Here is an 18,462-nt window from a genome sequence, read left to right as displayed (position 1 = left end):
GTAGGGATTAGGGATTGGGAGGAGGCCCACCCGAAGATTGGGCTGACCATTTTAATCAGCATTTTTCCCCAGCAGACAACTGGAGCAGCCAGGGTGATAATTGGCGGGCCATAAGTAATCAGGAGCGGGCGGCCGACTCTCACCCCTGTGCCGCCTTGATCTAAGGGACAGAGTAGCGTGACAGGGGTGCGACTTTTACAGCTACGGTCCGCCTTGGTGCCTTAATGCTGGATGGCAGATACCTCATATAACGCTCTATTGCCCCGTATTATCTGTCTCCCGCTGTTCTGCCAGTTGAAATGTACTCGTATTGTCAACTAGAATTTCGCATAAAAGGCCAACCCCCCGTGAACTTATTCCACTCCGTGATGTGATTAGAAATTCCTTAAGAACCTCCCGGTTAAATGTGAAGGTATGACCAAGATGATATATTAACTGATCTAAAGTAATGATGATACGCTCCTTTCGATGAAGATATTTCACAGTTTCACTGACTAACCCAGACACCCGTAAAACAAAATATCGGCGAGTGTACCTTGAAGTCAGCCACAAAGCCTAGTTTACCCGGCAGTCCACCACAAAGCTTAGTTTACTTTGTAGTCCGCCACAAAGCCTTGTGTACCCTGAAGTCTGCCACAAAGCCTAGTGTACCCTGAGGTCTACCACAAGGTGTAATGTACCGTGAAGTCTACCACAAAGTCTAGTGTACCCTGAGGTCTGCCTCAAGGCCTGATGTACCGTGAAGTCCGCCACAAAGCCTGGTGTACCCTGAGGTCTGCCACAAAGCCTAGTTCACCCCGTAATCCGCCACAAAGTCTAATGTTTCCGGTAGTCGCCACAAAACCTTCGTGTACCTGGTAGTCCGCCGCAAAGCCTAGGACAGGTGGAGGAAGTGCTGCTATTTACTGTAGAATAGAACTAAGGTTATATAAGGCTCCAGATATCCAACGATGCTTATGAATACACGTATTATGCCTACTACTGTGATAACCAAAGGGTTAAATTGAAATGAATGATAGGAATTTGGAATTTCAATCTTTTCTAAAGTAGTCCCAAAATAGTTAAATAGAAAAAAAATGTGTCGACGGAGACTAATTTATTTTATCGTCTCCCTCATGTTTGCCTCTCTTCACAAACAAGTTATCGGTTGGGAAAGATTTATCTCAAAATTCGCAGCATTAACATCAGTACCAGTTACTGAGCGAAGGAGTTATTGCTCCGTAAACAGCGCGATCGATATTTTTCTTCCGTTAAAGAATTAAAGTCAAGTTACGGAAGAACGTCCTGACCACGCCATCCAGTCTTGTTACAGATGCTTCTTCAAGGATAGGACGGAGCAGATGTGGCTGTCCTGTATTACTAATGTGTTTGTTTTATTCTTGGCTTGAAGGATATTCATATATTCAGATCTCATGATGAATTCCGCCCCGCCCCCAAAGAAAGAAAGAAAGAAAAAAAACAACTAAAGGGTTGCCGAGAGAGCAGAAGAGGGTGTTTTGAAATGGTTTGGGCACATGGAGAGAATGAGTGAGGAAAGATTGACCAAGAGGATATATGTGTCGGAGGTGGAGGGAACGAGGAGAAGAGGGAGACCAAATTGGAGGTGGAAAGATGGAGTGAAAAAGATTTTGTGTGATCGGGGCCTGAACATGCAGGAGGGTGAAAGGAGGGCAAGGAATAGAGTGAATTGGAGCGATGTGGTATACAGGGTTTGACGTGCTGTCAGTGGATTGAATCAAGGCATGTGAAGCGTCTGGGGTAAACCATGGAAAGCTGTGTAGGTATGTATATTTGCGTGTGTGGACGTGTGTATGTACATGTGTATGGGGGGGGGGGGGTTGGGCCATTTCTTTCGTCTGTTTCCTTGCGCTACCTCGCAAACGCGGGAGACAGCGACAAAGTATAAAAAAAAAAAAAAAAAAAAAAAAAATATATATATATATATATATATATATATATATATATATATATATATATATATATATATATATATATTTTTCCCCACCGTCTCCCGCCTCAGCGAGGCAACGCAAGGAAACGAGAGGAATGGCCCAACCCACCCACATACACATGTATATACATAAACACGCATATATACATACATATACGTTTCAACGTATACATACATATACATACACAGACATATACCTGTATACTCATGTACATATCCATACTTGTTGCCTTCATCCATTCTCGTCGCCACCCCGCCATACACGTAATAGCATCCCCCCCTCCCCCCTCCAGCGAGGCAGCGCCAGGAACAGACAAAAAGGCCACATTCGTTCACACTCAGTCTTAAGCTGTCACGTGTAATGCACCGAAGCCACAGCTCCCTTTCCACATCCAGGCCCCACAGACCTTTCCATGGTTTACCTCAGACGCTTCACATGCCTTTGTTCAGTCCACTGACAGCACGTCGACCCCGGTGTCCCACATCGTTCCAATTCACTCTATTCCTTGCAAGCCTTTCAACCTCCTGTATGTTCAGGCCCCGATCGCTCAAAATCTTTTTTCACTCCATCCTTCCACCTCCAGTTTGGTCTCCCGCTTCTCCTTCCTTTCACCTTTGACACATATATTCTCTTTGTCAATCTTTCCTCACTCATTCTCCATGTGCCCAAACATTCTTCTGCTCTGTCAACCACACACTTTTTATTACCACACATCTGTCTTACCCTTTCATTACTTACTCGATCAAACCACCTCACACCACATATTGTCCTCAAACATTTCATTTCCGACACATCCACCCTCCTCCGCACAACCCTGTCTGTAGCCTATGCCTCGTAACCATATAACATTTTTGGAACCACTATTCCTTCAAACATGATTAAACATAGTATTCATAACGCAACATATGAACGGCGTACTATGGGTAAAGCACTAGTATTGATACTTGTACAGATTTGATAAACGTTGAAATGAAGTCTTGAGTTTGAGAAATATTTGTAAGAGGCAAAAGAATGTTGTCTCGCACTATGGCAAGCACAGCGTCTGTGCCATTCGTAATTTGCATGAAAGTTAACATCAGACAGTAATAAATACAGGTAGTACACAATTAGCATTTAGAAATTCCATAGAAATTTATTTTTTTTTTCGATGTGAATCTTCCCTGTGCAAGATCTTATTATTACCAAGGTAACGCAGTGGTTATTTTGCCGACGTTCTCGCTGGATTTACTGACATCTCATAAAGAAAAAAAAAAAAATGACCAGTATGGCGATTCATGTCAACAGGAATTCTGATGAGCGATAAGATCACTTCCAGTTTCATCCTGTCTGAACACCAAGGACGCGACCAGTCGCGGGACACCCCATACCCGTCGCCATCTTGAAGCATAAGCAAAGTATTGGTTGGAAACAACAAACCAGTCAACCCTCATCCTTCACCAGCCTCAGCGTAACCCCATAAGTAGACGTAAGGGATAATAAACCAGGTCAGAAATAAAACCAGCGGCAAAATAATGTTTTCTCGACTGGCGCTTGACTGGTTGTCAAAATAACCATCACGAAAATTAGAACTGGGAAAAATATATATTTTTCCCCACTGTTAACGCTAATGGTTACATCACCATTCAAATAAAGTCTGGTGGCAGAATGAATGATTATTTTCGATAATCCTGCGGTGGTAGAAGTATCACATTATTATAATTATCATTATTATTAGTAGTAAATGATAACTAGATGATCCTTTTTCCCTCGATTCATCGCCAGCTGTAGCGCATTCAATGCCTCAAACACTGCAGCAAGTGTGAGAATCATGGTCACTGACGTCTACACGATTTCGATGGCTCACATGTGCACTGATGGCTTATGATGGACTTCAGTCTGTGATGCAGTAGGTCATGCTGGAAAAGAGTCCTCCTCCTTTTTTTTTTTGAGGCGCTATTTTTTTTTTTTTTTCTATTCAGTAAAGCTTTACCTTGTTGTCCGTATCGAAAAAAATGAAAATGGCGCCGATTCTTCCCGATATTTGCATCAGTAACTCATCTTTTTCTGTTGTAGGTTTAAAAGATGAATATCACTTGAAAATAAGAAGAAAAAATGAGTCATCCTATTGTTCTCTGATAAAACATAACAGTTAAAGAATCCACAAGTGTTCTGTCAACAAACGCCAAATTGAGGGAATTTCATCTTGGCTGACGGTAGCTACGACTTCCAGATTCATTGATATTAATAACCCAAACTGACTCACTCTTGTCGTACAACGAGAAGCCAATGTCGTGGTTGGCAAACTACAAAAAAATCGACTGTCTTATAATGCCTAAACCTTACGAAAATCTGTTCCTTTCATCACACAAATTACGACGTTAACACAATCGGGTTTATGACGGCAGAGCCGTAATGGACCAACCGATTCCGTGTGGTAACATATGATCGGAACCTAATCCGCCCGTATCGCTCGCTGCAAAAAATAAAAGCAATAATCTTTGGATCAGATATATTAACCTATGATTCTTAGTAATAACAAAAAATGGCCGGTGCGTTTCCCGGCGACGGGTTGCCAGGAGACGCACCGTAGGGATTAGGGATTGGGAGGAGGCCCACCCGAAGATTGGGCTGACCATTTTAATCAGCATTTTTCCCCAGCAGACAACTGGAGCAGCCAGGGTGATAATTGGCGGGCCATAAGTAATCAGGAGCGGGCGGCCGACTCTCACCCCTGTGCCGCCTTGATCTAAGGGACAGAGTAGCGTGACAGGGGTGCGACTTTTACAGCTACGGTCCGCCTTGGTGCCTTAATGCTGGATGGCAGATACCTCATATAACGTTCTATTGCCCCGTATTATCTGTCTCCCGCTGTTCTGCCAGTTGAAATGTACTCGTATTGTCAACTAGAATTTCGCATAAAAGGCCAACCCCCCGTGAACTTATTCCACTCCGTGATGTGATTAGAAATTCCTTAAGAACCTCCCGGTTAAATGTGAAGGTATGACCAAGATGATATATTAACTGATCTAAAGTAATGATGATACGCTCCTTTCGATGAAGATATTTCACAGTTTCACTGACTAACCCAGACACCCGTAAAACAAAATATCGGCGAGTGTACCTTGAAGTCAGCCACAAAGCCTAGTTTACCCGGCAGTCCACCACAAAGCTTAGTTTACTTTGTAGTCCGCCACAAAGCCTTGTGTACCCTGAAGTCTGCCACAAAGCCTAGTGTACCCTGAGGTCTACCACAAGGTGTAATGTACCGTGAAGTCTACCACAAAGTCTAGTGTACCCTGAGGTCTGCCTCAAGGCCTGATGTACCGTGAAGTCCGCCACAAAGCCTGGTGTACCCTGAGGTCTGCCACAAAGCCTAGTTCACCCCGTAATCCGCCACAAAGTCTAATGTTTCCGGTAGTCGCCACAAAACCTTCGTGTACCTGGTAGTCCGCCGCAAAGCCTAGGACAGGTGGAGGAAGTGCTGCTATTTACTGTAGAATAGAACTAAGGTTATATAAGGCTCCAGATATCCAACGATGCTTATGAATACACGTATTATGCCTACTACTGTGATAACCAAAGGGTTAAATTGAAATGAATGATAGGAATTTGGAATTTCAATCTTTTCTAAAGTAGTCCCAAAATAGTTAAATAAGAAAAAAAATGTGTCGACGGAGACTAATTTATTTTATCGTCTCCCTCATGTTTGCCTCTCTTCACAAACAAGTTATCGGTTGGGAAAGATTTATCTCAAAATTCGCAGCATTAACATCAGTACCAGTTACTGAGCGAAGGAGTTATTGCTCCGTAAACAGCGCGATCGATATTTTTCTTCCGTTAAAGAATTAAAGTCAAGTTACGGAAGAACGTCCTGACCACGCCATCCAGTCTTGTTACAGATGCTTCTTCAAGGATAGGACGGAGCAGATGTGACTGTCCTGTATTACTAATGTGTTTGTTTTATTCTTGGCTTGAAGGATATTCATATATTCAGATCTCATGATGAATTCCGCCCCGCCCCCAAAGAAAGAAAGAAAGAAAAAAAAAAAACTAAAGGTTTGCCGTCCCAGCATATCCGACTGAAAAATCTCTGAAATGTCTCCACGTCAAGTTAGGTTGGGATAAGATGCAGTAAGTTGGGTTAGTTAGGTTAGGTTTGGTTAGATTTGCTCATTCCACCATCACTCTTCGAAATGAGTATGTCATCAAATTATATATATATATATATATATATATATATATATATAAACCTTGGAAAGGTCTGTGGGGCCTGGATGTGGATAGGGAGCTGTGGTTTCGGTGCATTACACATGACAGCTAGAGACTAAGTGTGAATGAATGTGGTCTTTTTTGTCTGTTTTCCTGGCGTTACCCCGCTGGAGCGGGGGTAGCCATGCTATTTCCTGTGTGTTGGGGTAATGAGTGGAATGGATAAAGGCAAGCAAGTATGAATACATGCATGTGTATATGATTATGTCTGTGTATGTATATGTTGATTGTATATGTGCGTGTATGGACATTTATGTGTGCATATGAGTGGATGGGCCATTCTTCTTATGTTACCTGGCGCTACCTCGCTGACCCGGGAAACAGCGATTGATTATAATGAAAATACGATTATATATATATATATATATATATATATATATATATATATATATATATATATATATATATATATATAGTAAATCACATACACACATATATGTGCGTCTGTGTCCGCAATGTTACAAAAAAGAATAATACGAAACTATTTCTGTCATTTGAAATTTCTGTTTTGCTTACTAATAAGGTAATAAATTATATAGTAATGAGCTGCGTTTGTTAATCTGAATGGCCATGTGCTGAAAAAAAATAGGATATTTTTTTATCAGAAATGTTCATTAGCAATTTAAGTATTATTTTTTGAAATAATGAGGTAGGTCATTGATATCATTTTTCATTTAATATTAAAGTAATAGGCTGGTTGTTGATCGACTCATCTTTTGTCTAAAATGATATTGTATGATAGGATAAATCTCTGTAATTTGAAACGTTCGTTTGGTAAATTTTTGTTGTCATAAAGTAAGAGATTAAGTAATTTTCCAGTGTTTTTCATTTATGATTAAGTTATCATACATGTATGTTAAGAGTGTTTAAAATCAGTATTTTGGTTTTTGTGTTAGTCTCAACTTGTAATTGCCTTTATTTTCACGTAAAGACAGATGCACTTTTACATTTTGATAACATTTGAAATAATTTTCACATAAATATCATCAAAATACCTTGTTTCAGCAAATTATTACAGATTAAATTACATGTACGGTGGGAAATGAAAGCATACGTTTGTATAATTGTATAATGTCTAGTGGGTCCCCTAGTTTTAAATTTCAATTTCATAATTCATTTATCTTATCTTCCTTCATTATTGTAAGTAGATACACATTGGTCATATCTATGGTGCAGCCGTGATTTTCTACGTTTGAACGTTCTTGAAAGTCGTGTTAAAGGCTGTCGTTCATCGTAAAAGAGTTTGAATTAAAAGAAAAATAGCGTTGGAACATTCGATAGAAGTCTTTCCTAGGATGGGTAAAAAAAATTTAGCTGAAATCAATTACGCGTTTATGAAACGCGTTAACTAAAGTTTGCTGCAGAGGAGTTTCGTGTCGTCCTTTTCTTATACTGAATATTGTCAGTCATGACAGTAAATGAATAACCTGAACATTCTCTTCCTAACTTTTTGTTATAGCTAGGGTTAGGTTAGGTTAGGCTAGCTAGGTTAGGTTAGGATACCATAGCTAGTTTCGGTTAGGTTAGGTTACAGTTCGACACGATACAAACCTAACCTAATCTAGCTCAGATGAACTCTTAGGGGCGAATCTTCACAATATTCCATGTATCGAAACGTACGAATATTCCTCGCCCATCACAACACTCGCCTCGAGGACATAGACCCAACTTTTCCTTCTGAGAAATGTTATATAATAACCCAAACTTAACACTTCGGAATCCTAAATGCTTTTTGATAATTCTTATGATGAAACCAAAAGACATTGAAATAATTGCCGTTGGCCGAATGAATTCGTCTATCCTGTAAATTTGGTCGTAATGTGGAATGTGGAAGAGTTTGCAAAGAGGTAGCAATAGTCGCACATGCTTTACCGTGTACCAGAAATTTGCACAGCGCGGAGGACGGAGTAAGGAAAGCGGCTCTCCCGCCGTTCCCGAGGGAGGGAGGCAGTTCTCGCCTCGCCTTAAGGTGGGTGTTTAATCATCAAAATAAAACACATTTGTGTTTTAAAGATTGTTCGTATTGTTCTCCTTTCAGTAAGGAAGATTTATGGAATTCAAGATATTTTCGTCCTCCTGCTTAGCTTACACTAGAACGAAACTATTGTTTTGGTTTTGCGGTTTTTAAATTCCGTTCAGGATGAGGCATTTCGGGTTTCTTTGTTGCTTATTGTGAGGCATTCTTGTTGTCATTGTTAGCTCTCAAAAGAACGAGACAAAGGCCTCAGTTTACCATTGTCAGAATAAAACAATAAACTAAGAATGGTTGAAGAACCGTGAGGATGGATGAAGGACCGTGAAAATGGTTGAAGAACCGTGAGGATGGATGAAGGACCGTGAAAATGGCTGAAGAACCGTGAGGATGGTTTAATGATCGTGGGAATAGTTGAAGAACTGTAATGATGGCTGAAGAACCGTGAGGAAGGTTTAATGATCGTGGGAATAGTTGAAGAACTGTAATGATGGCTGAAGAACCGTGAGGATGGTTTAGTGATCGTGGGAATGGTTGAAGATCTGTAATGATGGCCGAAGAACCGTGAGGATGGTTGAAGGAACGTGGGAATGGTTGAAGAACCTTGAGGATAGCTGATGGATCTTGGGAATGGGTGAAGAAGTCGCGGGAATGGATGATGGATCATCGGAATAGTTAAATGACTATGTGGATAATGTTCAGGAGGAATGTAGTGTGGGTTTGTTGAGGAACGGTGGGAATAGATTCTTTGTTGTTACTGTAGGAAAGATAAGGGACCGCAGGGATAGTCGAAGAACCCTAGTGATGGTTGAAGTATGGTGGAATAGTATGGATAGTTGCAAGGTAGAAGTAATGCGGAGGGAAGTTGGAGGAGTGTGGGCATGATTAAGTGATTGCAACTCAGGAACCGTCCTCGTAAATCATAATGCTTCTTAACCTGTTGCTTGCGATGGTGTCACCCTTGAGTGGGTGTGGTGGCTTAGCCGTTGACTAGGTCAGAGACCAGGTCATGATGATACCCAGGGGTCGTAAGTTAATGCCTCAGGGGAGTTTAGGTCGTCATAATACCCTGGGGTCGTACCGTCATGCCCCAGGGGAGTCTTGGTCATCATGATACCCAGGGGTCGTACCGTCATGCCCCAGGGGAGTTAGGTCGTCATGATACCCTGGGGTCGTACCGTCATGCCCCAGGGGAGTCTAGGTCATCATGTTACCCAGGAGTCGTACCGTCATGCCTCAGGTAGTTGAGGTACGTGCCTGTGGTCTTGGCGTATCGTGCTCCCTGACCAAGAACAAAGTCTTCGCCTGAGGTAATAAGGCAGCCAGGTGGTTGGTATTCTTGTGACAGGTGGGTTTAATTAGGTCCATCTGTGTAGGGCAGGTAGTCCCCTGGCGCTCTAAGCAGCTGCCACTGCTTGTGTCTGGTGTCTTCGTAATATGCTTGCAAAGCTGCTCCCTGTTTGCTGATTTTGGTGTGAGGAATACTGCCGTCTTCTATTTTTACTTCCATGATCAGCGTCACCACTCTTCTCTTCCCTGCCACTTCCGTTCTGTTGTTGTCTATGTGCTGCCGCTCCTGTCCTTTTGTGTTATTTACTACTGCCGCTACTACTGTGGCGTTCTTCCTCTACAACTGCTACAGCTCCCTCTTGTTAACTCCTGATCGAGATGATGCTGTTCCTACCATCCCTGATCTGCTGTTGCTGCTGCCGTATAAACCTGCTGTAATCTAAAGGTGTGCTGTGCACGAAGGCCTCCAGAACGCGACCTCGAACAGCCAGTCTGATCATAGCAGCAGTAATGCTGCTGGATTAGCGACCCCAGCTGCAGTGACAGCTGGCTCAAGGTAATGCAAGCCAGGTAAATCACAGGAGCGTGAAGATGGATGGGACCATATGTTTGTTTAGGTACTTGGGTTGTGAGACGTAGGTTGGGTAGAGGGGGTCGAGGGAGGGAGGGAGAGAGAGGGGCAGGGAGAGGAAGACACAGGAGATATACGAGAACAAGACGGAGGGAGGGAGTACAGACAGATCCGTTGATGAGGGTGGGTCCCAGGTCGCTGACACCTGACCCCAGCTGATGGAAGTCATTGGCTTGAAATATTGCGGTCCGCTGAACACTTCCTCCTCTCATCTCCTGATCGGTGTTCGCTCCTCCTCCTCTTCCTTACCTCAATTCCCTCCACGTCTGGCTCCTCCTCAGTCTCCGCCCGACGATTGTGAGGGTTTATAGCGGAGGTTTAATTTACAGTGCGTTTTAATGAGTTTTAAGTATTTCTTTTCCCCTTTATTGTCCATCTCTCTCGCACCGTGTCTTACCCCTGAGCGAGCGCCCTTCCCCTCTACCATACCTCACCGTCACGTGGGCGTCTTCCCCCTCATGTACCCTCACTTCCCCTCACTAGTCACCTCTCACCTGACGCGTCATCCTCCGTACATTACACGACCCCTGGGCGAGGGTCAGCAGTTCGCCTCGCCCCTTGAACTTAATCTTCCACACTTCCCCGAGCACGTCCGCCTGGGAGGGAAAAATGCTGTTAAACGCGCTCTAGTGTCCTCGGCCAGCCATAGCCTGATGCTCCACAGTGTCATTTTACCACCCGTCTAGGGGAGGGAGGGCCGGCCGTGGTGATGGCTGAGGTGGTGATGATGGGTACGGTGATGGGTGGTAGATGTGGTGGTGATCGTGGAGGTGGTGGTGTTGGGTTGCGTTGTGAAGGTTTGGTTATGAGGGTGACGCGAGACGTGGTAGGTTGGTTGGATGTAGAACTCAGAACATAAGGGCGGTAGTTGGGGGCTGCGTAATGGAGATGGAAGACATCTGTTTCGTAGGTGAAGTGTATGGAACCCAGAGCGAAAATAGGTCAGTTGACCCCCCCAGTAACCACAACAACTTAACCGTTGTCTTTAGTCGAACATCGTGGCAAGTTGGAATTGGCGAACCTTCTAGACGAGAGAGAGAGAGAGAGAGAGAGAGAGAGAGAGAGAGAGAGAGAGAGAGAGAGAGAGAGAGAGAGAGAGAGAGCCGACGGTGCCACACCTTGTAGCATTCACATTGTACTCTCCAGACTAAGCCGTTTGTGTCCTTACAATCACCCATCAGGGCTGAGGAAATTTGTCGAGCTAGAAAACGTAGGAGAGGGAGTCATTCACAGCCGCACTGACACTGCTAGACTGAAACCACAGACCGTCTTCTGTAGAGCTCACACGGAATGGACATTGTATATATATATATATATATATATATATATATATATATATATATATATATTCAGACTTGATCGTTGTTTCCCGCTCTAGCGATATAGCGCCAGGAAGAGACGAAGAAAGGCCTCATTCCCTCACATCCATTTTCTAGCTGTCGTGTAATGCACCGAAACCACAGCTCCTTATCCACAGTCAGACCCCACAGATCTTTCCATGATGTACCCAGGACGCTTAACATGCCATGGTTCAGTCCATGGACGGCACGTCGACCCCTGTATACAGATCTTTCCAGTTCACTTTATCCACTGCACGTCTTTAACCCTTCTGCATGTTCAAGCCTCGATCACTCAAATAAATGTTATTAGTGCAATATAGAATGGAAAATCTTGCAAGGCATGATTGCCCGTTACCACGAAAATATCATTCCAACGATAAGATAAACTTGGAAGACTATAAAAGATGAGAGAACCAAGATCTAAAGATGCCACGACTATAGTAGATCAGCCAAGTATCCAGGGTCGGGAGATACTGAACACGAGACCAGCAACCGTAGGCGGATTTTTCTGTGGGTGGACCATGGGGGGACATGACCTCCCCGAAGGATGTGTTCAGGGTCCCCTTGAAGGTGGATGCTGGTCCCTCACTACCATCTGAAGTTTGTGCCATGTTTGGTCACCTCTGGTTTCCCTCCCCACTGGCTTTAGTTGCGTTTCCATTGTGTCGTCTTTCATCTTAATTGTGATTGGTTGCTGATGACATAATTATTTTGATTGGTTGGCTGGCACATATACTCCTTTGATCTCTCTCTCTCTCTCTCTCTCTCTCTCTCTCTCTCTCTCTCTCTCTCTCTCTCTCTCTCTCCAAGTGTGGGTTACTGCAGCATGGGAGGAAGTAATGACTTTTCCTCTGCTCTGACTGGCTTATTGTGGCAGGCTCCTGCAGGAAAGCATACACCGCGCAAGTCGCATTCCATAGGTCTATCTCAACCCTGTAACGCATGGCGTAACTTGGCCGTAACGCATGACGTAACTTGGCTATAACGCATGACGTAACTTGCCTGTAACGCATGACGTAACTTGGCTGTAACGCAAGACGTAACTTGGCTGTAATGCATGGCGTAACTTGCCTGTAACGCATGACGTAACTTGGCTATAACGCATGACGTAATGGCTGTAATGCATGGCGTAACTTGGCTGTGACGTTACGGTAACGTGAAGTGACTCACGACGACCTGGGAAGCCTCTACCTGATTGTCGGCCGCGGGCCGGGTTGGTCTGGCTGGCTACACGGACACATGCACCCGGCTGAAGCTCTGAAATATGACGTGAACGCGGAGGAATAAACGATAAAGTAGTTTTCTATTAACGGAAGTGCTTGCCAGGACCAGTTAACCAGAAGGGGAACTTTTTCGAATAGCTGGAGGTTTTGCCAACGGGTGGGGGGGCTCTCTCTCTCTCTCTCTCTCTCTCTCTCTCTCTCTCTCTCTCTCTCTCTCTCTCTCTCTCCCAGGTCTTCAGTTTTAATAGTAAACGGATACACTGGGAGGATGTGATGAATGAGACGTTCGACACGCAGTGGGAAACCCAGCTGGGTACCGGAACAGTGGAGGAATGCGTAAATGACATGACAGTTTGGTAATCGAGACATGCAACAGAAAATGCAACCAGGGAGAAGAAATTACACACGTCGTTGGTTAGAACGAGAAAGATAAGCACTTTACAGGAGGCGATAAAGAATTGTTTATCTTCTGAAGAAGCCACGGCTCAGCAAAGGAAAGAAAACCTATCAAAGTGAGGATAAAAAGCCGTAAATTATATAAGAAATAACGCAAATTACTTTTACTCGTATGCTAAACGCAAATCAAGAGCTAAAAACACCACTGGCTCACTTGAAACAGAAGGCAACGTTGCAGACGACAGCCAAGAGAAACAAAATGAAAAATACATGACCCAACATAATTTGTTTTGAACAGTACTGCCACAAAGTGTTCACACAGCAGGTATCATCATCTCAGCACAAGATTTCCAGAGGGCTATTGTGAGCTTGCGCATGCACTCAAGCCCAGCCCTGGACTCCTAGAACTCAAGTCATCGTAAAGAAATGTAAGACACTAAGTTAAGCACAGGTACTAAATATCCACTGGAGAAAAAGTCTACATTCTGTCATAATTCCCTATAGTTTGAAACAAATTGATCCACATCGCCCCACTCCACAAAGGTGGAAGCAAAGCAGTCCCAAAAACCGTCGACCGATAGCGTCACAGATCATTCAAACCTTCGACAGAGTCCTGGGAGGCAAGCTGACTGAATTTCATGAAGTAAACAAGCTGCACAACACATAAATGGCTTCAGGAGGGAAAATCTTGCATCTCTCAGTCGCTCGATCATTACATGTTGATGGGATTGTTGAAGCTCCGGAAAATGTTGACGTGATTTGCACAGACTTTTCAAAAGCATTTGAGAATTGTCACCATGGAGTCACATCACATCAAATGCGGAAGACGGGAATAACCTGAAAAATTGGGTTATGGATATACAACTTTTTTTTTATAAATAACGTGTAGTTGTGAGCCATGCCTTCTCCAGTGCCTTTATAGGAATGAAAAACGTTCCCCCAAGGATGTGTACTAGCACCCTCTAGTTTCTCATTCTTGTATCTGACATTGACTGCAAACACGAGCCACAGTTTCATACCATCCTATGCAGATGGTACAGGTATGAAAATCTCATTGGTAAATGATGCCGAAAAGCTGCAAAGAGACATAAATAAGGCCTTTGATTGGGCAACCGAGAACAACATGCTTTTCAATGGCGATAAATTTCAACTCCTCCGGTATGGGGAACATAAAGATATCAGAGACAACACAGTATAAAGGACAGACACAGACCGGTGTCATAAACCAGATGAGTATTGTGGAAGACCTCCGAGTATTAATGTGTGACGACCAAACCTTCAGTGAACACAACTAAACAACGACTCCTTCACGCTGCAGGGTGGCTGCCTGGCTGCGAACTTGCGGACCCTCAAGACAAGGGAAGAGACACCAGTGGTGATAATAAGGAGCTAATTCGTTCACGAATGGAATATCGTTAGGTTCTAACATTACAAGTCGGGCAAAGTTGTAGATTTTGAAAATGTTCAGAGATCTTTCACAGCCCATATTAATGTGGTAAAAGGAACAAAATTACAGGGAACGACTGAAATCACTGAGGTTGTACTCCCAGTAATGCAGACGGGAGAGGTATATCATCATCTGTAAGTGGCAAATCCTAGGAGGTATGGTTCCCAAATAACATTCGAAAAGAACATCCTACTGCCACAAAAGGCATGGAAGACTTTGTCAAGTACCACCTTTGAAATACAAAGGTACGTGTGCACGAAAAGAGAACACCTTAAACATCCGGGGCCCGAGACTCTTCAACACCTTGCCATCTACCATCAGGGGCAGCAGGGGATGCACGGTAGAGAAGTTCAAGAGTGTGTTGGAGAAGTACCTACACAAAGTGTCCTAGACCAGCCAGGCTGTAGGCTATGTGGGCCTGAGAGCTGCGGTTTTCAGCAGCTTGTTCGAGCAGCGACCCAATCCAGCAGCCTGGGCCCAGCGGCGAAGAACCCCAGAGATCACGAGGTATCCTATCATATCGGCCCGAGGTTAGTGTGTGGACTCCCTTATCAACTGCTCCGCCTCCCCCATACAGGAATATTTGAATACACCCTTGAAAGCGGCTGAAAGTATTACGAAGATACTGGTCCAGATTTCAGATAGACCTCCGAGTAACACATCAGACGGGAGCCCACAGGATGCACTCGGTTTAGGGTGCGGTGGCCTGTGGTCTCAGACCGTGTTGTGGAGGAAGAGAGAGTCCTCCAGAATTATCACTTAAGGTACACACTCGTATGTGGAACTTGGCTGGAATAATGATGTCTGCCACAACAATGCTGACCAACTCATCCTGTATCTTGTGGATGCGCTCACGAGCCTTTTCACAATTTTCTTTTTTGCCTGTTATGGTTATTTCATCACTGTTTTGCCCATCTGATGGAAGGTTAGCGCGAATGCATGTCTCCTTCCGGATCTTGTTGATATTAGCACCGCCTTTGCCAGTTTATGGAACTGGCGGAAGATGGAGACCTTGACCTGGTAATTGGACTCGTGTATCAAATCACGCGAAACCTTTTTCAAGTAAGTGTAGCAGTAGTCCACATCATCTTTATAACCACGGATCTCCACAACATCAGACTGCTTCCCTGGATCAGGGAAAGATATTTGAACTTACTTAAATTTGTCTCTGATTTCCTTGATCTTGTCTCTGGTGCCAATAATAGTCCGGCGAAAACGCTGCTCAGTGACGATGTCTCGTTCCTTCTCATTCTCCATCATAGTCACAAGCTCCTCCAATTCCTTCTTGGCTTGCGAGACACCTTCTGGACTGCCTTCTACCCCACTCATTTTCGCCATGCTCCCGGATTTATTGTAAATAAACCTCTCACCTCTGACTCCCGTACTCGACCATGAATGGAGGCACACACCTCTCGTTGTGCCTCAGGACGGGAGAAAGGGAGGCGACACCGTAAGAAGGTAGGGCGGCGACCGTATCCTTGTGGCGGTCGTGGGATATGAAAAACTTTGTGAATTGTTAGTACCTGATTGATGAGGCGGTGGATTGTCTCCATGAAACATGTCGTGCCACATGTATAGAAAAGTCACATGTTAGAATTATATTTCACCTTCGTATATATATATATATATATATATATATATATATATATATATATATATATATATATATATATGATCAGTCGACTCCTGTTAAAATGTCATAACCTTTATGAAAAATGAAAATAGCAGTTCAGTGAATATTGAAAAAGATCAAATGACTGTGATTAACGAACTTAACGGAAAAATTTGTTCCGTTGCTTCACTAGTATTATTATCTTGGTTTAACTATTAGTATTCTATCATCTTTCTTCACTGTTATCATCCGTAGTGCTTTACATGAACCAGTACGTTTTCTTTTCTTGCAGGCAAAACTCGAGACGAAGGCACTGAAGGCCAAGAGACCTGGATTCTCTGAGGAGCGTTACAACGAAACTTCATACTACATAGAAAACGGTAAGGAGATGAAAAACGGTGTCTGGGTTTATTGTTCCTTTATTTATTATTTATTTGTTATTGTTCCACTTTACCACCACTGTAGAATGTTACATCTATAACATAAAACGTGCATTTTACGGATATCTGTTGAATATCACGTAAGGCCACGGGGATACGCCAGTGTAATTGCGTAATAACTGTCGTTATGTATATAGTAACGCGCTTCGGAAGAGTACGGAAGAGCACTTGTGTTGATTAGGTAATTATAACCTCTGTAGTAACCTAAAAGCGTGTCTGTAACAGATAACAGGTGTGTATTGACTTCATCAACTTGTACACATTTCTTTGCCTCTCATTTGACTTTTCAGAGGCATATCACTGGCTGCTCCTTAAGGTACTCCCTTATGCTGTCTCTCACGTAGCTGTATCTCTCTCTATCCCCGTCCACTGACATGCTAAGGGCTTTATATACGTCGACCCCGGTATACCACATCCTTCCAATTCACTCTATTCCTTTTGCGCCTTTTACCCTCCTTTGTGTTCAGGCCCCGATCCCTCAAAATATTTTTCACTTCATCCTTCCACTTCCAATTTGGTCTTCCACTTCTCCTCGTTCCCGCCACCTCTGACACATATATCCTCTTCGTCAATCTTTCCTCACTTATTCTCTCCGTGTCCAAACCATTTCAACACACCCTCTTCTGCTCTCTCAACCACACTCTTTTTATTACCACACATCTCTCTTACCCTTTCATTACTTACTTGATCAAACCACCTCACACAACATATTGTCCTCAAACATTTTATTGCCAACACATCCACCCTCCTCCGCACAACTCTATAGCCCACGCCTTGCAACCATATAACATTGTTGGAACCACTATATCTATAGCCCACGCCTTGCAACTATATAAAATTGTTGGAACCACTATTCCTTCAAACATACCCATTTTTGCTCTCGAAATAACGTTCTCGCCTTCCACACATTATTCAACGCTTCCAGAACCTTCGCCCCCTCCCCCACCCTGTGACCATCTTCCTCTTCCATGGTTCCATCCGCTGCTCCATATTCGGTATCTCCTGCATGGTCTAAGTAGCGTTAAGAAAAGTTGACTGATCCTTAGAGAGAGAAAAAAAATCATCACTTTGCTCCATCTTCTGTTCCTTCTTATGGAAAGTAATGCAGAAGGGGAGGATTTCCAGCCCACTGCTCCATGCCCTCCACGACATGCAGGTGATACATGAGCAGTATTCTTTCTTCCCAGTCTGCAAGGATATATATATATATATATATATATATATATATATATATATATATATATATATATATATATATATATATATATATATATTTTTTTTTTTTTTTTTTTTTTTTTTTTTTTTTGCCGCTGTCTCCCGCGTTTGCGAGGTAGCGCAAGGAAACAGACGAAAGAAATGGCCCAACCCACCCCCATACACATGTATATACATACGTCCACACACGCAAATATACATACCTACACAGCTTTCCATGGTTCACCCCAGATGCTTCACATGCCCTGATTCAATCCACTGACAGCACGTTAACCCCGGTATACCAAGACGATCCAATTCACTCTTCCTTGCCCTCCTTTCACCCTCCTGCATGTTCAGGCCCCGATCACACAAAATCTTTTTCACTCCATCTTTCCGCCTCCAATTTGGTCTCCCACTTCTCCTCGTTCCCTCCACCTCCGACACATATATCCTCTTGGTCAATCTTTCCTCACTCATTCTCTCCATGTGCCCAAACCATTTCAAAACACCCTCTTCTGCTCCCTCAACCAGGCTCTTTTTATTTCCACACATCTCATCCTTACATTACTTACTCGATCAAACCACCTCACACCACACATTGTCCTCAAACATCTCATTTCCAGCACATCCATCCTCCTGCGCACAACTCTATCCATAGCCCACGCCTCGCAACCATACAACATTGTTGGAACCAGTATTCCTTCAAACATACCC

General features: G+C 43.5%; 1 protein-coding gene across 1 annotated transcript in view; it reads left to right on the top strand.

The window, feature by feature from the left end:
* The window catches only part of LOC139749447 (pseudouridylate synthase RPUSD2-like), a 623,283-nt gene that overhangs the window by 390,793 nt on the left and 214,028 nt on the right, over window positions 1-18,462 (top strand). Inside the window, exon 4 of the mRNA XM_071663310.1 lies at window positions 16,404-16,491. Coding sequence (XP_071519411.1) covers window positions 16,404-16,491 — 88 coding nt within the window. The remainder of the gene's footprint in view (window positions 1-16,403; window positions 16,492-18,462) is intronic.

The sequence above is a fragment of the Panulirus ornatus genome, chromosome 7 (genome assembly GCF_036320965.1).
Source record: "Panulirus ornatus isolate Po-2019 chromosome 7, ASM3632096v1, whole genome shotgun sequence".
Lineage (NCBI taxonomy): Eukaryota > Metazoa > Arthropoda > Malacostraca > Decapoda > Palinuridae > Panulirus > Panulirus ornatus.
This window is presented reverse-complemented; position numbering and strand designations above follow the sequence as displayed.